Source organism: Culex quinquefasciatus, chromosome 1 (genome assembly GCF_015732765.1).
Source record: "Culex quinquefasciatus strain JHB chromosome 1, VPISU_Cqui_1.0_pri_paternal, whole genome shotgun sequence".
NCBI classification, from domain to species: Eukaryota; Metazoa; Arthropoda; class Insecta; order Diptera; family Culicidae; genus Culex; species Culex quinquefasciatus.
The window spans coordinates 60,910,540-60,932,075 of NC_051861.1; the positions used below are offsets into that span (position 1 = coordinate 60,910,540).

Genomic DNA, 21,536 nt, shown 5'->3' on the forward strand with positions numbered 1-21,536 from the left:
GATGAGAAAGGCTGAATTACTAGTCAAAATCCTGTTTTTTGTTTGTTTTAAAGCTTACCTATAAACAGAACTAAGCACGTTCGCGTAACAGTACTTGTTGCTCAACAGTTATGACTATCTGCTTGGAATAAATATCTAAACAGCTGCTGTGACGATCCCACAACGATACCTAGTCATTAAAAAATTGTGTACTTTTGTATAACTATTCTACATCCATTCTACAATAGTTTAAATTTATAAACAATTTTTGTGATTTTTCTTAACCAGCTATTTCGCTTAATCAGCACTTGTTTACGTAAATAAACATTTTTGACGGATTTTTCTGTCTGGCAATCAATATTATTTTTGGATAACTTTCGCTTTCAAGCGAGTTTTAAAAACCAAGTTTGCCAGTGGTGCCCGGTTTTTTAAACTTGAATCTTAAATTGTTATGTTTTTTTTGCTTTGGTAGATAATAATAAATATTTAAATTGATTACATAAACATTTGTTTTAAAATTTTAAAATTATTTCCATTGTTGCTTTTAATGGTGAACTGCATTACCGACACACAGTGTTAAAAGGGCTGAAGCCAAAACTTGGAACCCTACAAATGTTCTGGGTACAAAGGATTTTCTTTAACGGGAATCGTAAGTACACTGTAACTGAAAATAGCACTTTGCTGTGTTCGTTTTCGCACCTCCCCATACGTTTTTTTCAGTTCAAATACGATTACACTTTTTTGTGTAATCGCAGTCCAACTGAAAAAATCGTATGAAAAAGTGCCAAAACAAACTCAGCAAAGTGCGATTTTCAGTTACAGTGTATATGATTACACTGTCCAGCAAAATTTCAGCATGCTCAATTCTTTGGGAATCCCCTTAAACACTAATATTGAGACAAATATCCAGAGTTTTTTTTTTTTTTTAAAAGGACCAATAATTGTCCTATTGTCTTTCATATGTTTATAGGACCTAATTAAAAAACCAGATATCTTATGTCATAACCGTGGTTCTGTTCTAACAATAGCTGATTCAAACAATTACAATCCCAACTTTTATCACACAATTGACGTGGCAGAATGTCCTCTTTAAGATCCTGTTATTGAATTTGCAGAAAAAATAACAAAATTCTTGAAAAATACAATTAAAAATTCAAATAATTATTCGTACCCCTGATAAAACTACGAAATCCTCTCGATTTAAGTGAATTCTTTTAGTAAACGTTGTTACTGTTTTAATACAAGTAGCTTAAGCTAGTTTTACACAATTTTGATCTTCTGATAACTTTACTTTTACTTTTTACTTATCAGAATATCAGATTTGCAAGGGTGGAGAATTTGGTACAAATTGTGCAATATGCTCATGAAAAACTATTTTTATTAAATTGTTATTTTATGTTATAAGAGCCTCTATTGAACTAGTTTCAACAATATTTGTTTAAAAATACATTGTTTATGATATATTATCGTCAGAGCCGTACCTAGGGTCCACGGCGCCCTTGGCGAAGCATCAATTTGGCGCCCCTCCAAATTTTTCATCATTTTGATATGTTTACTTAAATTTTCAGCGATTGCTTCGAAGGGTTTTAATAATATAATGGTAATTGATTGAATAAATATAACAGCTAAAAAATCCAACCACAATTTAATTCTTTGAAGAATATTCAAATTAATGTTTTATTATTTTTAAACCATTTCAATCGATTTATATCTTTCCAATACAGATAGGTTGTAACGAAAAGGTGCTTTAGGATTAATGTTTACTGAAAATAGCAGAGTGTTGTTTTATCGTTTTAAACAGAATTTGATCTGACCTAGCTTACATTTCATTGTATCAGCATTTTCCTGCATTTCTGAAAAATTGTTTAACTGATTAGAAAATGGACTCCTTTTCAAACTTGTTTTTGGATGGATTCCTTTTGAAACTATTTTTTTCAATTTATTTTTGAAAACAATATTTCTCTTCTCTGTGACTGTGTTTTTTGATTGATATAAAATTCCTAAAATTTGTTTTTTGAAAATTCATAGCTTCAAACAAAGGCAATTAGTTTTTACCTTTTTAACACATTGAAATTTTTTGTGTTTATTTTTCGACATCTAAAGTTTCTTAAAATTTTGAAAAACCATTACACTCAAATAGAGGGTGACGAGCGGGAATTCCGGGAAATCAACCAATTTTGGACCTCTCGATTCCCGGGAAATTTGGTCGAAGCAAAATTTTATAAACAAATAAAAAAAAATGGAAATTCGAAATTGTTCAGAACGTTGGGTGTTCAATGTAAGATGTTCAAGTTCGAATGAACTAATGCTTCTCTTATCTTCTAATTCAGAAAGTGTAAATTTTAACTTATTAAAAATTCCAATAACTATAATTGGGAAAACTTAAAATAATGTGGACCCCAAAATTAACCTTAAAGCATACTTAGCAGTTAGCCACAAGAAGAAAGTCTAATTTTTTTATATTTTTGTTTATTATTTCTAAGAGTATAATTTTCATATCCTCTTTCAAGCATAGCAATTCTTATAATCCATTTTTTTTATTCTTATTATTTTAATTTCGCTGTATCAAGGTAATTTCCTTTTTTGAAGTCATGGAGTCATTTTGTGTTTCGCTTAAACCTCAATATTAAATTATATCATAGAAAAAAAACTCTGGAAATCTTTGTAAAGTCCGCCAAATGTGAACATTCGGGTTTTCCGGATCACTATTTCTTCAATGCATATTTACAGTTTTAAAAAAGAAAAAAAAATATATTAAAATTGTTGTTTTGAGTCGCTATTTATTATATTGTAAAAATCCCGATACTGGGAAATTATATATTAGCTATTTTGTTATTTCACAAAAATCTAATAACAAGTTCATAAAACAAGTTGTATTGCAGATTCAGAAAAAAATCAAGAAGTAGATCATAGTTCCCAAAAATAATGAGGCTACTAATTAACGTTTCGTTAAATAAGCATGAACAAATCGTAACTGAATTCATTGAAAAGAAACACATTTATAACTTTTCTTTATACATTACTGGCAATATTGGCATAGTTATAAACACTACCAGGTCCCGGGAATTCCCGGGAAATTTCCAAATTCAACTCTCGATTCCCGGGAAATTGAAAATCTCGAGAATAGTCACCCTCTACACACAAAGCTTTTAGAACCGTTTGTGTAAATGTGAAAATTTAGGCGAAGTTTCACTGGATAGCCCAACACATGGAATCCATGAAATAAAAAAAATGTATGTGAAAGATAAGCAACTTTATCCATTCCATTAAAACATAACAAAACAAAAATTTTCAAGGAAAATGTTACTAACATTCTTCAAATTATTGACCCTAGAAGCAAAATTAAGTGGAACTTTGTGTTTTCCCAAAAATATTGCTGTTTTTGGAGTTGAAATTTTGCTTTGGTTTAAATTCTAATGGGTCCGCGATAATGGTGTTTCTGCAAATCAAAATTATACAAGAAATTGTATAATATTTTACTTTTACGACTAAAAAATTGGTGGGCATGCCAATCTATGCAACTTTGTCGAAGACACCCAAATTTTACTTTTCCACTCTTGCTACAAGCAATTGAATACAAGCAGCAGAATATAATATATTTAGAGCAATTTATGTGCTCTTAAAAACCAACATTTTTATGTTGAAAAAAATATTTTGCTAGAAATTTAACAAAAGTCAAAGCATTTTTGTGTTAGAAATATTCAATTTAAACACTTCAGTATTTCGAAAACGTAAACTTGAAATATCTTATTCTTTTATTTCAGATTTTTAATAGAAATCTGTAAATTTCAATTAAATAGCTGATTATATAAAAAAATACTTCAAAACATAAAAAAGCTTGATGGTTCCTGATGCTGGAAAAAATGGTGAAATTTAAATTGAATTTTATATACTGTAGTTGGAATATAAAATCTCTAGCTATTTCAAAGAATTGTTATAAAACCCTGAAATTTTTGCCACTTGAGTGCCCCCTTTGATAAATGAATTGAGAGAATTTAATTTTAAATTTAATTCTGGTATAATTATTGAAATAGTTGATTTTGGCGCCCCAAGTGTTATAAGTGATATTTGTAATATTACGACCAAGATTATCGAGTTATTTTGTAGTCCTACTTTAAAATTTGGCGCCCCTTTTGTTCTGAATACCTTTCTATGATTTTATAATAACATGACAAATTTGTACAATCATCGTTTTCGGCATGCCAACTGCGCCAACCCCTAGGTACGGCGCTGATTATCGTTTTAATTAACAGTTTTGACAAAACCGTGAAACAACCCGGATTTTCTCGGAACCGGTTTGATAAAAATAATTTTATGAAAAAAAAACAAAACACACATAGTAGTCTTCAGAGCTATTTAATGTTTATCTATCGATAATGGAACACTTTGGCATTGATAACAGTGTTGAATAAGACTATGATCCATCCATCGCTTATGTAACTTAACGATTCCTGGTTGTATAGAAGAATGACACTTGTGATCAATTAAATTTTCTTTAACAAAGTATGAAATTTTCATATAATAAATTGAGTTCTAAATTTTGGTTAAATAGTAATAAATTCAACTGCTGGAGGGTGGCTAGGGAGGGTAAATATCTGTACTAAAAAAAATCTGGAGGGTGGAGGGTAAATATCTGTACTAAAAAAATCTGGAGGGTGGAGGGTAACTAAATCGCGCTGCAACGCGGGACCACACGTGGACGGCAGGATCTGATTGGAATACGTTTGTTGCCTGAAAAAAAGATGCGTCAATCATAAATTGGCAAGCATTTATAAATAAAATTCAGATTTGAATAATAATAACATGAAAATTTCAAGATACTAAATTTAAAAAAATCCTCAAAAAATAAAAATTGCATGACTTTTTAAAAGTTTAAATCATCTAAGAAATTTAAAAATGCTAAAAAAATTAATGTTCTTATGCTTGAATTTCAAGATTTCAATTTTTTTGAAATTCAAAATTCTTTGAAATATTTTATGAACCGTCATCAGAGGTGACATTCTGTCATCAGGGGTGAGATTGGGTCAAACAAAAATGCTGAAATTTGTTTGACCCAATCTCACACCCCACACCCAATGGAACTATATAACTTTAATTTTTAAGGATTACAGAATGTTAAAATTTTAGAAAATATCAAATGTAACGAATTTTCAAAATATTCAAAAATTCTTAAAGTTAACAAATATCAAAACATAAAAAATGTATTAAAAATAATCTAATCAAAAATTTCAAAATTCTAAAATTCTAAAATTCTAAAATTTCAAAATTCTAAAATTCTAAAATTCAAAAATTCAAAAATTCAAAAATTAAAAAATTAAAAAATTAAAAAATTCTAAAATTCTAAAATTCTAAAATTCTAAAATTCTAAAATTCTAAAATTCTAAAATTCTAAAATTCTAAAATTCTAAAATTCTAAAATTCTAAAATTCTAAAATTCTAAAATTCTAAAATTCTAAAATTCTAAAATTCTAAAATTCTAAAATTCTAAAATTCTAAAATTCTAAAATTCTAAAATTCTAAAATTCTAAAATTCTAAAATTTTCTAAAATTCTAAAATTCTAAAATTCTAAAATTCTAAAATTCTAAAATTCTAAAATTCTAAAATTCTAAAATTCTAAAATTCTAAAATTCTAAAATTCTAAAATTCTAAAATTCTAAAATTCTAAAATTCTAAAATTCTAAAATTCTAAAATTCTAAAATTCTAAAATTTAAAATTCTAAAATTCTAAAATTTAAAATTCTAAAATTCTAAAATTCTAAAATTCTAAAATTCTAAAATTCTAAAATTCTAAAATTCTAAAATTCTAAAATTCTAAAATTCTAAAATTCTAAAATTCTAAAATTCTAAAATTCTAAAATTCTAAAATTCTTAAATTCTTAAATTCTTAAATTTAAATTCTTAAATTTAAATTTTAAATTCTTAAATTTAAAATTCTAAAATTCTAAAATTCTAAAATTTAAAATTCTAAAATTCTAAAATTCTAAAATTTAAAATTTAAAATTCTAAAATTCTAAAATTCTAAAATTCTAAAATTTAAAATTCTAAAATTCTAAAATTTTAAAATTCTAAAATTTAAAATTTAAAATTCTAAAATTCTAAAATTCTAAAATTCTAAAATTCTAAAATTTAAAATTCTAAAATTTAAAATTCTAAAATTTAAAATTCTAAAATTCTAAAATTCTAAAATTCTAAAATTCTAAAATTTAAAATTCTAAAATTTAAAATTTAAAATTCTAAAATTTAAAATTCTAAAATTCTAAAATTCTAAAATTCTAAAATTTAAAATTCTAAAATTCTAAAATTCTAAAATTCTAAAATTCTAAAATTTAAAATTCTAAAATTTAAAATTCTAAAATTCTAAAATTCTAAAATTCTAAAATTCTAAAATTTAAAATTCTAAAATTCTAAAATTCTAAAATTCTAAAATTTAAAATTTAAAATTCTAAAATTCTAAAATTCTAAAATTTAAAATTCTAAAATTCTAAAATTCTAAAATTCTAAAATTTAAAATTCTAAAATTCTAAAATTTAAAATTCTAAAATTCTAAAATTCTAAAATTTAAAATTCTAAAATTCTAAAATTTAAAATTCTAAAATTCTAAAATTTAAAATTTAAAATTCTAAAATTCTAAAATTCTAAAATTTAAAATTTAAAATTCTAAAATTTAAAATTTAAAATTCTAAAATCTAAAATTCTAAAATTTAAAATTTAAAATTTAAAATTCTAAAATTCTAAAATTCTAAAATTCTAAAATTTAAAATTCTAAAATTCTAAAATTTAAAATTTAAAATTCTAAAATTCTAAAATTCTAAAATTTAAAATTTAAAATTCTAAAATTTAAAAATTCTAAAATTCTAAAATTCTAAAATTCTAAAATTCTAAAATTCTAAAATTTAAAATTCTAAAATTCTAAAATTTAAAATTTAAAATTTAAAATTCTAAAATTTAAAATTTAAAATTTAAAATTCTAAAATTCTAAAATTCTAAAATTCTAAAATTTAAAATTCTAAAATTTAAAATTTAAAATTTAAAATTCTAAAATTCTAAAATTTAAAATTCTAAAATTTAAAATTCTAAAATTCTAAAATTCTAAAATTTAAAATTCTAAAATTTAAAATTAAAATTCTAAAATTTAAAATTCTAAAATTCTAAAATTTAAAATTTAAAATCTAAAATTCTAAAATTCTAAAATTTAAAATTCTAAAATTTAAAATTCTAAAATTCTAAAATTTAAAATTCTAAAATTTAAAATTTAAAATTCTAAAATTCTAAAATTCTAAAATTCTAAAATTTAAAATTCTAAAATTCTAAAATTCTAAAATTCTAAAATTTAAAATTTAAAATTTAAAATTCTAAAATTCTAAAATTTAAAATTCTAAAATTCTAAAATTTAAAATTTAAAATTCTAAAATTTCTAAAATTCTAAAATTCTAAAATTTAAAATTCTAAAATTCTAAAATTCTAAAATTCTAAAATTTAAAATTCTAAAATTCTAAAATTCTAAAATTCTAAAATTCTAAAATTTAAAATTTAAAATTCTAAAATTTAAAATTCTAAAATTCTAAAATTCTAAAATTCTAAAATTTAAAATTCTAAAATTTAAAATTCTAAAATTCTAAAATTCTAAAATTCTAAAATTTAAAATTTAAAATTTAAAATTTAAAATTCTAAAATTCTAAAATTTAAAATTCTAAAATTTAAAATTTAAAATTTAAAATTCTAAAATTTAAAATTTAAAATTCTAAAATTCTAAAATTTAAAATTCTAAAATTTAAAATTTAAAATTTAAAATTCTAAAATTCTAAAATTTAAAATTTAAAATTCTAAAATTTAAAATTCTAAAATTCTAAAATTTAAAATTTAAAATTTAAAATTTAAAATTTAAAATTTAAAATTCTAAAATTTAAAATTCTAAAATTTAAAATTCTAAAATTCTAAAATTTAAAATTTAAAATTTAAAATTCTAAAATTCTAAAATTCTAAAATTCTAAAATTCTAAAATTTAAAATTTAAAATTCTAAAATTCTAAAATTTAAAATTTAAAATTTAAAATTCTAAAATTTAAAATTCTAAAATTCTAAAATTTAAAATTTAAAATTTAAAATTCTAAAATTTAAAATTCTAAAATTCTAAAATTTAAAATTTAAAATTCTAAAATTTAAAATTTAAAATTTAAAATTTAAAATTTAAAATTTAAAATTTAAAATTTAAAATTCTAAAATTCTAAAATTCTAAAATTTAAAATTTAAAATTCTAAAATTTAAAATTCTAAAATTTAAAATTTAAAATTCTAAAATTCTAAAATTCTAAAATTCTAAAATTTAAAATTCTAAAATTTAAAATTCTAAAATTCTAAAATTTAAAATTCTAAAATTCTAAAATTCTAAAATTCTAAAATTCTAAAATTTAAAATTTAAAATTTAAAATTCTAAAATTCTAAAATTTAAAATTCTAAAATTCTAAAATTTAAAATTCTAAAATTCTAAAATTTAAAATTTAAAATTTAAAATTTAAAATTTAAAATTTAAAATTTAAAATTTAAAATTTAAAATTCTAAAATTTAAAATTCTAAAATTTAAAATTCTAAAATTTAAAATTCTAAAATTCTTAAAATCTAAAATTTAAAATTTAAAATTTAAAATTCTAAAATTCTAAAATCTAAAATTTAAAATTTAAAATTTAAAATTCTAAAATTTAAAATTCTAAAATTTAAAATTTAAAATTCTAAAATTCTAAAATTCTAAAATTTAAAATTCTAAAATTCTAAAATTCTAAAATTCTAAAATTTAAAATTTAAAATTTAAAATTCTAAAATTTAAAATTCTAAAATTTAAAATTTAAAATTTAAAATTTAAAATTTAAAATTTAAAATTTAAAATTTAAAATTTAAAATTTAAAATTTAAAATTCTAAAATTTAAAATTCTAAAATTTAAAATTTAAAATTCTAAAATTCTAAAATTTAAAATTCTAAAATTTAAAATTCTAAAATTCTAAAATTTAAAATTTAAAATTCTAAAATTTAAAATTCTAAAATTCTAAAATTCTAAAATTTAAAATTCTAAAATTCTAAAATTTAAAATTTAAAATCTAAAATTCTAAAATTTAAAATTCTAAAATTCTAAAATTTAAAATTTAAAATTTAAAATTTAAAATTCTAAAATTCTAAAATTCTAAAATTTAAAATTTAAAATTCTAAAATTCTAAAATTTAAAATTTAAAATTTAAAATTCTAAAATTTAAAATTTAAAATTCTAAAATTTAAAATTTAAAATTCTAAAATTTAAAATTCTAAAATTTAAAATTCTAAAATTTAAAATTCTAAAATTCTAAAATTCTAAAATTTAAAATTTAAAATTTAAAATTTAAAATTCTAAAATTTAAAATTTAAAATTCTAAAATTTAAAATTTAAAATTTAAAATTCTAAAATTTAAAATTTAAAATTTAAAATTCTAAAATTTAAAATTTAAAATTCTAAAATTCTAAAATTCTAAAATTTAAAATTCTAAAATTCTAAAATTTAAAATTTAAAATTCTAAAATTCTAAAATTTAAAATTCTAAAATTCTAAAATTTAAAATTCTAAAATTCTAAAATTCTAAAATTCTAAAATTCTAAAATTCTAAAATTCTAAAATTTAAAATTCTAAAATTTAAAATTCTAAAATTTAAAATTCTAAAATTTAAAATTTAAAATTTAAAATTCTAAAATTTAAAATTCTAAAATTCTAAAATTCTAAAATTTAAAATTCTAAAATTCTAAAATTCTAAAATCTAAAATTCTAAAATTCTAAAATTTAAAATTTAAAATTCTAAAATTCTAAAATTCTAAAATTCTAAAATTCTAAAATTCTAAAATTCTAAAATTTAAAATTTAAAATTCTAAAATTCTAAAATTCTAAAATTTAAAATTCTAAAATTCTAAAATTCTAAAATTCTAAAATTTAAAATTTAAAATTCTAAAATTCTAAAATTCTAAAATTCTAAAATTCTAAAATTTAAAATTTAAAATTTAAAATTCTAAAATTTAAAATTCTAAAATTCTAAAATTCTAAAATTTAAAATTCTAAAATTCTAAAATTCTAAAATTCTAAAATTCTAAAATTCTAAAATTCTAAAATTTAAAATTTAAAATTTAAAATTTAAAATTCTAAAATTTAAAATTTAAAATTCTAAAATTTAAAATTCTAAAATTTAAAATTCTAAAATTCTAAAATTTAAAATTTAAAATTCTAAAATTCTAAAATTCTAAAATTCTAAAATTCTAAAATTCTAAAATTCTAAAATTCTAAAATTCTAAAATTCTAAAATTCTAAAATTCTAAAATTCTAAAATTCTAAAATTCTAAAATTCTAAAATTCTAAAATTCTAAAATTCTAAAATTCTTAAATTCTTAAATTCTTAAATTCCTAAATTCTTAAATTCTAAAATTATAAAATTCTTAAGTTCTAATATTCTTAAACCTTAAAATTCTGAAATACATAAATCATCCAATTCTTAAGTTCTAATATTCTTAAACCTTAAAATTCTGAAATACATAAATCATCCAATGCAGTTCACGTAATTTCTTAAAATATTGAAAAAGTTAATAGTTCTTAGAGTTATTCAAAGATTTCTGGAGTTTTAAGAAGTCTTACAATTTTTAGGATTCTAGAATTTTTAGACTTTTGAAATTGCTAATTTTATAATTAATAGAGTTTTTCGAATTTTTAAAATTTTAGAAATTCAAAATATAAAGCTATCAACAAATTTGATTGTTATTTTATTTTTGAATTTTTTGAATTTCAAACTCATAATTTTTAGAATTTTTGGATTTTGTTTTTATTTCAAGTATTTTGGGAATATAAGAATTTTAATAATGTTAAAATTTAACAATTAAAGTATTTTAGAATTAAAGAATTTCAGTATTTGAGGGTTTTTTTTTTCAATTGCAAAATTTAAATATTTTAGATTTTCAGATTTTTAAAGGGAAATGTCTTGAGAACTTTAAGATTTCGAAAATTTTATGAATTATTAGATTCTATAATTTAAGAATATTAAAAATTTACACAATTCCATGAAGTAATAATTTTTCGATTGAATTACGATGTAAAACACAGCTGAAAGGAACACTAAAACTCTGTTGTGAACCTAAATGATCTCACTGTAACTTGATTATTTACAAATAAAACAGAATTGAATTAAATTGAACACTATTCCATGAATTTAAAGAAATTTTTACTCTTCGAATTCTTGCATTCTATAATTCTGAAATACTAGAGTTTCAAAATTGAGAATGAAAAACTTTAGAATTTTACAGTTGTAGTGTTTAAGATTTTTTAAATTCTGGTAATTTTTTCTGTGGTTTGGAATTATTGGGTAAAAACAATTTTGATGTTTTGAGGTTTTGAATTTAATACAATTTCACACAAACACACACTTCGTTTCTAAAACATGACTCACCAGTTTCATCAGGTATGTGCCCCAACCTCCCGCGGAAAGTAAAACACCAACCGCTACCTCGATCGCAAACCGGTTCCTTCCCATCTCGTCTTCCGCCACGAAGACCGAAATCTGGAATAAAAGACACTTTGATTCGGTCACTCGCGCACCCCGGCCGGAACATTTCGGCAGCAAAAATATCACAATCTAGCAGGGCCGTATCTAGGGGGTGTTATGGGTGTTCAACACCCCCCATGGAAAAAAATGGCTCACACCCCTAACGCCCCGTAGGGCCGCCATTTTTATGACTATCAAAATTTGACACCCAGAGAAAAACTTCACTCTCACTAGATACACCACTAGTGAAACCTCAACTCTCAGTAAATACGCCCTCATAAAAACATTTGACGCTACGAAAAAACTCCACTTCACAAAACACGCCCATCTAAAAATATTTAAAATAACTATGTTCGTTGACGCCAAGAGAAAAGTAAACTCTTACTCAATACGCCCTCATGAAAATATTTGCAAAAAAAAACTAATCGTTGACGCCTTGAGAAAACCCAACTTTCATTAAATACGCCCTCAAGAAAATTAAAAAAAAACTTTGATCGTTGACGCCTTGAGAAAAACTCTACTTGCACTAAATACGCCCTCAAGAAAATATTTAAAAAAAACTTTGATTGTTGACGCCTTGAGAAAAACTAAAGTCTCGCTTAAAACGCCTTCATAAAAATAATTTAGAAAAACTTTGATCGCTGACGCCTTAAAAAAACTCAACTTTCACTAAATACGCCCTCAATAAAATATTTAAAAAAATCTTTTATCATTGACGCCTTGAAAAAAAAAACTCAACTTGCACTAAATACGCCCTCAAGAATATATTTTGAAAAAAACTTGTATCGTTGATGCCTTGAAACTAAACGATACTCTTAATTATTTCATAAAGGCGTATTTACCTTCATAAAATAATTGAAAAAAACTTTGATCGTTGACGCATTGAAAAAAAAAACTTTCATTAAATACGCCCTCAAGAAATTATTAAAAAAAAAACTTTGATCGTTGACGCCTTGCAAAAAAACTTCCACAAAATACGCCCTCAAGAAACTATAAAAAAAGCTTTGATCGCTGACGCCTTGAATAAAAAAACTAAACTCTCGCTTATTACGCCCTCAAGAAAATATTAAAAAAAACTTTGATCGTTGACGCCTTGAAAAAAATTAAACTGTCACTAAATACGCCTTCAAGAAAATATAAAAAAAGTTTTGATCGCTGACGCATTGAAAAAAAACTAAACTCTCGCATAATACGCCTTCATAAAAATTAATTAAAAAACTTTGATCGTTGACGCCTTGAAATTTTATTTTTCACTAAATACGCCCTCAATAAATTATTTAAAAAAAACTTTGATCGTTGACGGCATGAAAAAAAATTCAACTGTCACTTAATACGCCCTTAAGAAAATATAAAAAAAGCTTTGATCGCTGACGCCTTGAAAAAAACTAAACTCTCGCTTAATACGCCTTCATAAAAATTATTTAAAAAACTTTGATCGTTGACGCCTTGAAAAAAAAACTTTCACTAAATACGCCCTCAATCAATTATTTAAAAAATAACTTTGATCGTTGACGGCTTGAAAAAAATCAACTGTCACTAAATACGCCCTTAAGAAAATATAAAAAAGCTTTGATGGTTGACGCCTTGAAAAAAACTAAACTCTCGCTTAATACGCCTTCATAAAAATTATTTAAAAAAAACTTTGATCGTTGACGCCTTGAAAAAAAAACTTTCACTAAATACGCCCTCAAGAAATTATTTAAAAGAAACTTTGATCGTAGACGCCTTGCAAAAAAATGTCCACTAAATACGCCCTCAAGGATATATAAAAAAAGCTTTGATCGTTGACGCCTTGAAAAAAAACTAAACTCTCGCTTAATACGCCTTCATAAAAATTATTTAAGAAAAAACTTTGATCGTTAACGCCTTGAAATTGTATTTTTCACTAAATACGCCCTCAATAAATTATTTAAAAAAAACTTTGATCGTTGACGGCTTGAAAAAAAATTCAACTGTCACTAAATGCGCCCTCAAGAAAATATAAAAAAAGCTTTGATCGTTGACGCCTTGAAAAAAACTAAACTCTCGCTTAATACGCCTTCATAAAAATTATTTAAAAAAACTTTGATCGTTGACGCCTTGAAAAAAAAACTTCCACTAAATACGTCCTCAATAAATTATTTAAAATATAACTTTGATCGTTGACGGCTTGAAAAAAAATCAACTGTCACTAAATACGCCCTTATGAAAATATAAAAAAGTTTTGATCGTTGACGCCTTGAAAAAAAACTAAACTCACGCTTAATACGCCTTCATAAAAATTATTTAAAAAAAACTTTGATCGTTGACGCCCTGAAAAAAAAACTTTCACTAAATACGCCCTCAAGAAATTATTAAAAAAAAACTTTGATCGTAGACGCCTTGCAAAAAAATTTCCATTAAATACGCCCTCAAGGAAATATAAAAAAAAGCTTTGATCGCTGACGCCTTGAAAAAAAACTAAACTCTCGCTTAATACGCCTTCATAAAAATTATTTTAAAAAAACTTTGATCGTTGACGCCTTGAATTTTTTTTTAACTAAATACGCCCTCAATAAATTATTTAAAAAATAACATTGATCGTTGACGGCTTGAAAAAAATTCAACTGTCATTAAATACGCCCTCAAGAAAATATAAAAAAAGCTTTGATCGCTGACGCCTTGAAAAAAACTAAAGTTTAGCTTAATACGCCCTCATAAAAATCTCGAAAAATCGAAATCGCACTAAAAACGGCCAGCTATTTTTATTATAAAGCCTTTGACTAACTGGATGGGCCCTATATGGTGGTTACTAACCGAACCGTCTCAGTTGAAATATACTGTGGTCATGGCCAAGTCCTGCCAAGGCGGGGGTTCAAATACATACATACATACATACATACAAAATACTTAGATCGTTATCGGCCAGATCCAAATCCAACTTTGACTATGTACGCCAAAGTGTTTTTTTATATAGGGTCATTTCTCCCCAACTGGAAACAAAAAAGTACAAATTCAAAATCTACTTTTTCTGATCCTGCTGAAATTTGGCGAAACTGTTTATCATATCGAAACATGCAAAAATCTTCTATTTTTTGGCACTGCCCCAAAGTTTTGCGATTTTCGCCAGTTAAAAAATATTGTCAAATATTTTGGAAAAAATGATAGAGCAATATTCGACTGCAATTTAGAAAAAAACTTGACGCTGATTCAATTCAGCGTCAACATTTTGATTAAAATCAAACATGGCAGCATTTTGAGCAATTAGAATAAATGATGCAGGGATGGATGTAGGTAAATTCTGCTACTTTAAGCTTATAAATTTGAAATTCTCAAGAGATATCAACTTGTCCTGACAAGTAAAGTTTGATTCGAATAAAAAATTTGATGATGCCATATAATTCAGCGTTTCTTAAAAAAGCAGTCGATTTTTGCTTTTTTGTATCCCAGACATGGCCATTTGAAAACTAATTTAAAGAAATAGATGAAAATCGTAAAACTTTGGGGCGGTGCCAAAAAGGAGGGATTTTGCATGTTTCGATAGGATAAACAGCTCCGCTAAAATTTAGGCATATTCAGAAAAAAGTCAACTTCGAGTGGTGTTCCGCTTCGTGAAATGGCCTCGTAAGCAATTGTATGGGCAGCTGTCAAACTTCTATGGAAACTTGTACGGACAAATCAATGTTTTTTTTACGATATTATCTTTTTTATCTACAAACTGTTCTCTGAAATGTGATTGATTCGAAAATGTTTAAAAATGTTATTGTGTGATATGACGAGGATTGAAAAAAAAAAATGTTAGTTGGTAGGGGAACAGCATCTAATTCCAGCGTGCCTCTAATGTTGTCATATCAGTACTTTGACATTCAATTACAGCTTATTAAAAGCGTTTTCGACTGAAATCGAGTGATAAATAGCTCAATAGGAAGTGAGCAAGCAAGTTTCTATCGAAAGTTTTGCTAAATTAGTTCTTTAAATAGTGAAAATCAGCAAATTGGATGGAGTTGGGAGCGAGAGATTAACCTGCCAAACATACGAAAATTTCCCTATGTTACATTTGACAAGAAAAAAATATCTGTCAGCTTTGATGTTTGTCTTCTTTCAAAGAAAGCTAGAAATCTGGTAAGTTTGGTACGAAAACTTTTTGTTGATTTTGATTTTCCAAAAACTTTATGAGCTTATAGTTTAAGTTTTAAAGAACAACTTTGTTGAAAACATCGAAGAGATACGTCTACATCGCCTTAATTTTTTTAAACTAAAATCTAACTAACTATGTTAAAAAAATAATAAAAACTGCGAAAACCCAAACGCATAGATAATACGAGTTGATTTCCATTTTGAATTGATTTGGCTTGAGATGCTCGAGTTCGTTACCAATCTGGCTTAAGCTGTGTATAGATAAAAAAAAATGCTCTCATGTAAAATTTTCTCGAAAAACTAAGGGGCAAAACAAATTACTGAAGAGAAAAAAAATAATTGGAAACAAAACAATCTAAACTATCAAGGGATTCAATGGCGTTATTTCAATATTTTCTATCACATATATCACATCAATGATATATGCAAGAATAACAATATTTTCATGAACTTATTGAATTTTAGATATTTTTTTAGCATTACTGCTACAATATATAAAGCAAATTTCACTTTTTTGTTTGGTACGCATTTGTTGACTGTATACGCCCTTCCTATAACACACATACACCCCTAACGCCTTATAAGGGAAAACACCCCCCATTGAAGAATTCTGGATACGGGCCTGCAATCTAGAACTAAACTTACCTATTATCCGTCGAAAATCGTCCAAAATCTTCGAAGCTCGTAAACCAAATCCCAAAAGAAACGACAGCTGGTTCGATTCGGTTGCAATCAAGTCCGAACAAGACACGGAACAAGATCAACTGAAGAGAACTGTCAAACTGTTTGTGTCGTCGAAAATCGTGACGTCGAATTGAAAGAAAATCGATGGAAAAACAATGTCCGGCATGTCGAGTGTTTGGCGTACGTTTGTCGTCCTTTCGACCAATCGATATCGAAACGGTAAAATCAAAACCGTGCGACAACTCGTACGACGTGCGACATTTTTCAAACAGGGAATTTTCCGTCAAATGTTACGCTCCCAATGTCCCATCCCAGAGGGTCCCGGAGTACCAAACCTTCTTAGCATGGTGCTCCCAACGAATACAACCAAATCTCGGAGCGTATGGTGGTGTGTCCCCACGCTTCTTCCTCCCTGTCGATTCAGAATTGTGTTGATGTTCGAACACTCAGTGCTCAAACTCAACCCAATTACGAGTCATCTCTGCGATACGGCTTTACGCAGTAGGCCTGGCCGCTTTAACGCTTGTGATGTGTCAATGCATTATGCGCACTACAAATGTTAATAAATGACCAGAAGAGTGCTAGGCGTCATCTAACCTAAGGCACTCTCCAGGATCCCTTCGAAAGATTGGCTGCGCTAGTGTCTGATTAGATTAGATTAGAAGCAAATCAATCAGTTAGCGATCATTTTTGTTGTTTTTCGATTGTGTAGTGATACGTATTGATCTGCATTGTTTTGACTGAAATAAATGAATCATTTTGTGACGTGAGCATATAATTTTAAGTGATAACTTATTTTGTAAGAAAACCCTCGTGATTATATTTGCTTTGATGCTTTGAGACAGTCGAAAATATTGATATGAAATATTGATCGTTAAAAATACAAAAATTGCCGTAACACCCGTCTGACCTGTGTCCGATTGTTGGCCAATTCGGTCTTACCGGATCACCTGAAAATAGTTTTGCTTGTAAACCTATCAATTAACTCGTAATGAGGGTCCCTTTGTTCTCTAACTCTACCACGTCCTCGTGTAGCGTTTCCTTCGAAGACCGGAAAAAGGCACTAACCAGGCACTAACTGTTGGCTGCATTTGTCCCTGGGAGCCTGTGACAGTTCTCTATCTGGAAGAATTTACCAGCAGAGCTTTTTTCTTCGTCTTTGGCTGGATCCGGGTTTGTTATGGTTTGGTTTGCCATGAAAACTGCTTAGTGTTGGGACAACCTAATCAGCGATGGTCCCCACCAGTCCGCACGCCGCTGGACTCGAACTTGGCGTCTGGAACGCCCAGGTCACGACGTCACCACAGCGCATACGTAGAGGAGGTTCCGGTTGTCAAATGGATTCAATAAAGCCATTCCGTGTTTAATTACTTACAAGATAACACGTTGTTTTATTTGTTGGACATTAAGTCTTATTTTGTCCTTGCTTTTAATTTGTTAAATGTTAATTGTCTCTCACGTACGAAATCGGCCACTGGGCGTACGTGGTGATACAAAAGTGGCGACTCGGGTTAGTTTTGGCCTAATCTTTACGGGTCCAAGACGACGCCCACGCGGAAACGTAGAAGACTTCGGGAAAGTTCCGAGAGCTCGATGGACGGCGACGAATCCATGAACGGCCAGGTTCCGCCGAACGGGCAGGTGCCGCTGAGCGGACAGTTGCCGCCGAACGGACAGTTGCCGCCGAACGGGCAGTTCGGGCAGCAACCACATGGATTCCGACCTGGGGCAGATCCGTACATGCAGTGGTTCTCGCAGCAGCAGCAAGTCTACGTGACGGAGATGTTCCGCCAGCAGCAGGAGGTTCTCCAGCAGCAACAAGCGGCCATGCAGCAGCAACAGCGAGCGTTCATGGAGCAGCAGGAGCAGCTTCTACGGAACGTCATGACTCGGATCAATGTACAGGTCCCGCCGAACCCGGAGGTCATTCTGGACTCGCTTGCCAACAACATCAAGGAGTTCAGGTATGATCCGGAAAACAACGTCACCTTCGCGGCCTGGTACAATCGTTATGACGAGCTCTTTGCGAACGACGCTAGCCGGCTGGACGATCCGGCCAAGGTGCGCTTGCTGCTCAGGAAGCTGGGGATGTCGGAACACGAGCGGTACACGAGCTACATACTGCCGAAAACAGCTAAGTTTTTCTCGTTCGCGGATACCGTGGCAAAGCTTACGTTACTGTTCGGTACGGCCGAATCGGTGATCAGTCGACGGTACCGCTGCTTGCAGATCATGAAGCAACCTTTGGAGGACTATGTCACCTATGCCTGCCGCATCAACAAAGCTTGCGTTGAATTCGAACTGCCCAAGCTCTCGGAGGAGCAGTTCAAGTGTCTTGTTTTTGTGTGTGGTCTGAAGTCAGAGAAAGACGCAGAAATAAGAACGCGGTTGCTGTGCAGGATCGAGGAGCGAGCAGACATAACACTGGAGCTGATTTCGGAAGAATGCCAACGCCTTCTCAACATTTGGCACGACGCGGCGATGATCGAGGAGCAGGTAGCCGCGGTGCAAGCGTTGGATTCGAAGCCGAAGTTCCCGAGGAAGCAGTTCAAGTCTGGTCCAGCTGGTGATCGCACGAAGTCCGGTAGAAGTGGTCCAGACACGGCCTGCTGGTTGTGTGGTGGGATGCACTACGCAAGGGACTGCTCGTTCAAGGCGCACGAGTGCACCGACTGTGGACTGGTTGGCCACAAAGAAGGCTACTGCCGGAGCGCTGAGAAGTACGTCTCGACGAAGGTGGTGAAAGTTAACACGTGCAGCGTGGAAGATCGTCGGAAGTACGTGCCAGTCGTGATGAATCGCACCTCTGTGCGGCTGCAACTCGACACCGGGTCCGATATCACCATCATCTCAACGGGAACGTGGCGCAGCATTGGAAGTCCACCGATGTCAACAACTTCCGTCGTGGCAAAAACTGCTACGGGCAAGCCCTTGGGGATCGACGGTGAGTTCTGGTGCGAAATGGTGGTCGGGGGACGAAATTCTTCTGGTCTGGTTCGAGTGACAAGTCAACCTCTGAATTTGCTGGGCTCTGACATAATTGACAGCTTTGGGCTGTGGTCAGTGCCGCTTTACACCATCTGTCATCTGGTTGAAACGTCAACAACAACAACAACAAATGTTGATGCACTCACATTTCCACATTTGTTTTCTGGAGAGTTGGGCTTGTGCGTGAAGACGAAGGTGAAACTTGAGTTGAAGCCGGAAAAATCACCCGTTTTTCGGCCCAAGAGACCGGTTGCTTACGCGATGTACCAAGCTGTGGATGATGAGTTGGACCGACTCGAACGCTGCAACATAATTTCTCCTGTGGATTTTTCGGAGTGGGCAGCTCCGATCGTGGTGGTACGAAAGGCAAGCGGGGCAGTACGAATCTGTGGAGACTATTCCACGGGGTTGAACGACGCGTTGCAGCCCAACCAGTACCCGTTGCCTCTTCCCCAGGACATTTTTGCTAGTCTGGCCAGTTGTACCGTCTTCAGTCAGATTGACTTGACCGATGCGTACCTGCAGGTGGAGATGGACGAAAGCTCGCGTGCCATGCTCACCGTCAACACGCACTGGGGACTATACCAGTACAACCGCCTGGCACCTGGAGTAAAGCCAGCACCGGGAGCTTTCCAGCAAGTCATCGACGGGATGCTGTCCGGGCTCGTGAGGACTTGTGGTTATCTCGACGACGTGGTTGTCGGGGGTTTGGACGAAGAGGACCATAAGAAAAACCTACGGGCGGTGCTGCAGCGCATAGAGGAGTTTGGTTTCACGATTCGTGCGGAAAAATGTTCGTTCGGTCAGCCGCAAATTCGCTACCTGGGCCATCTTCTTGATCTCCAGGGATTGCGGCCGGATCCAGCTAAGATCGAAGCAATCGCCGATCTCGCCGTTCCGACCGATGTCAGTGGAGTTCGGTCATTTCTGGGAGCCATTACGGCAAGTTTGTGGCGAACATGCGCAATTTGCGGTATCCCCTCGACGAGCTGCTGAAGGATGGGAACAAGTTTCGGTGGACGCCGGAATGCCAGCAAGCGTTCGACCGATTCAAGCAGATTCTCAGCTCCAACTTGATGCTGGCCCACTACGATCCGACGCAGGAGATTATTGTCTCGGCCGACGCGTCATCCGTTGGGCTAGGCGCAACCATCAGCCACAAGTACACCGACGGCTCGGTGAAAGTCGTTCAGCATGCAGCTCGGGCGCTGTCGAAGGCGGAACAGGGTACAGCCAGCCGGACAGAGAGGGTCTAGCCATCATTTTTGCCGTTACCAAGTTCCACAAGATGATCTTCGGTCGCTCGTTCCGGCTCCAGACCGATCACGCGCCGCTGTTGCGGATCTTCGGGTCGCGTAAGGGCATTCCCGTGTATACGGCGAACCGGCTGCAGCGTTACGCGTTGACCCTTTGCTGTACGATTTCACCATCGAGCACGTCCCGACTGAGAAGTTCGGTCACGCCGACGTGCTGTCACGGCTTATCAGCAACCACGCCAAACCCGACGAGGACTACGTTATTGCTAGCATCACCCTGGACAACGATTTGAGGTCAGTAGTAGTTGACGTAGCAAGTGCCCTTCCTCTCAGTTTTAGGGTTGTGGAGCGTGACACGCAAGTCGACCCGTTGCTGAAGAAGATCTACCGTTACCTGCGCAATGGCTGGCCACAGAAGCACACGATCGTCGACTCGGAAATTTTGCGCTTCTTCGCTCGGCAGGACTCGCTGAGCACTGTGGACGGGTGCGTTTTGTTTGGAGAAAGGCTGGTCATCCCTGAACGGCACCGGCAGCGGTGTCTGCGCCAGCTGCACCAAGGACACCCGGGGATCTCACGCATGAAGGCCATCGCCCGAAGCTATGTCTACTGGCCTTCGATTGACGACGATGTGGAGGCACTTGTGAAGGCGTGCAAGCATTGCGCATCAGCGGCACGATCCCCTCCGCACTCAGCACCAGTTCCGTGGCCTAGACCGACGGGACCATGGAAACGTGTGCACGTGGACTTCGCTGGTCTGATGGAAGGTGCGTGCTTTTTGCTGATTGTAGATGCCTACACCAGTCTATCCAGCATTCTGTCGAACCTGTCTATAGACCACCTCGGAGGAGCATAGCAGCTGCAGTAGAAGACTTCGTTAACCTTAGCGATCACGAAGCCCTCCTCTGCTGCTACTAGCTCCTGAATTGGGAACTGACCCGTCACCCAGATTGCCGCAGCCTTGGGTGGGTCGCTGGATAGACTGACGGATGCGCTTA

The 21,536-nt window shown here is 30.3% G+C and overlaps 1 protein-coding gene and 1 long non-coding RNA gene across 2 annotated transcripts; one reads left to right on the forward strand and one right to left on the reverse strand.

Moving 5' to 3' along the window:
- Positions 1 to 4,649: 4,649 nt before the first annotated feature.
- On the reverse strand, positions 4,650 to 16,376 carry LOC119765075. The gene is made up of 3 exons (XR_005276486.1): positions 16,256 to 16,376; positions 11,420 to 11,530; positions 4,650 to 4,710 (listed from the first exon to the last, which is right to left on the reverse strand). It is a non-coding gene; the product is annotated as an uncharacterized LOC119765075 (long non-coding RNA).
- A 582-nt stretch (positions 16,377 to 16,958) lies between these two features.
- Positions 16,959 to 20,538, forward strand: LOC119769867 (uncharacterized protein K02A2.6-like). Its single transcript, XM_038263600.1, is given in 2 exon segments — positions 16,959 to 20,213; positions 20,216 to 20,538. Coding segments are annotated over 2 exon segments (2,649 nt in total). The 5' UTR covers positions 16,959 to 17,887.
- Positions 20,539 to 21,536: the final 998 nt, after the last annotated feature.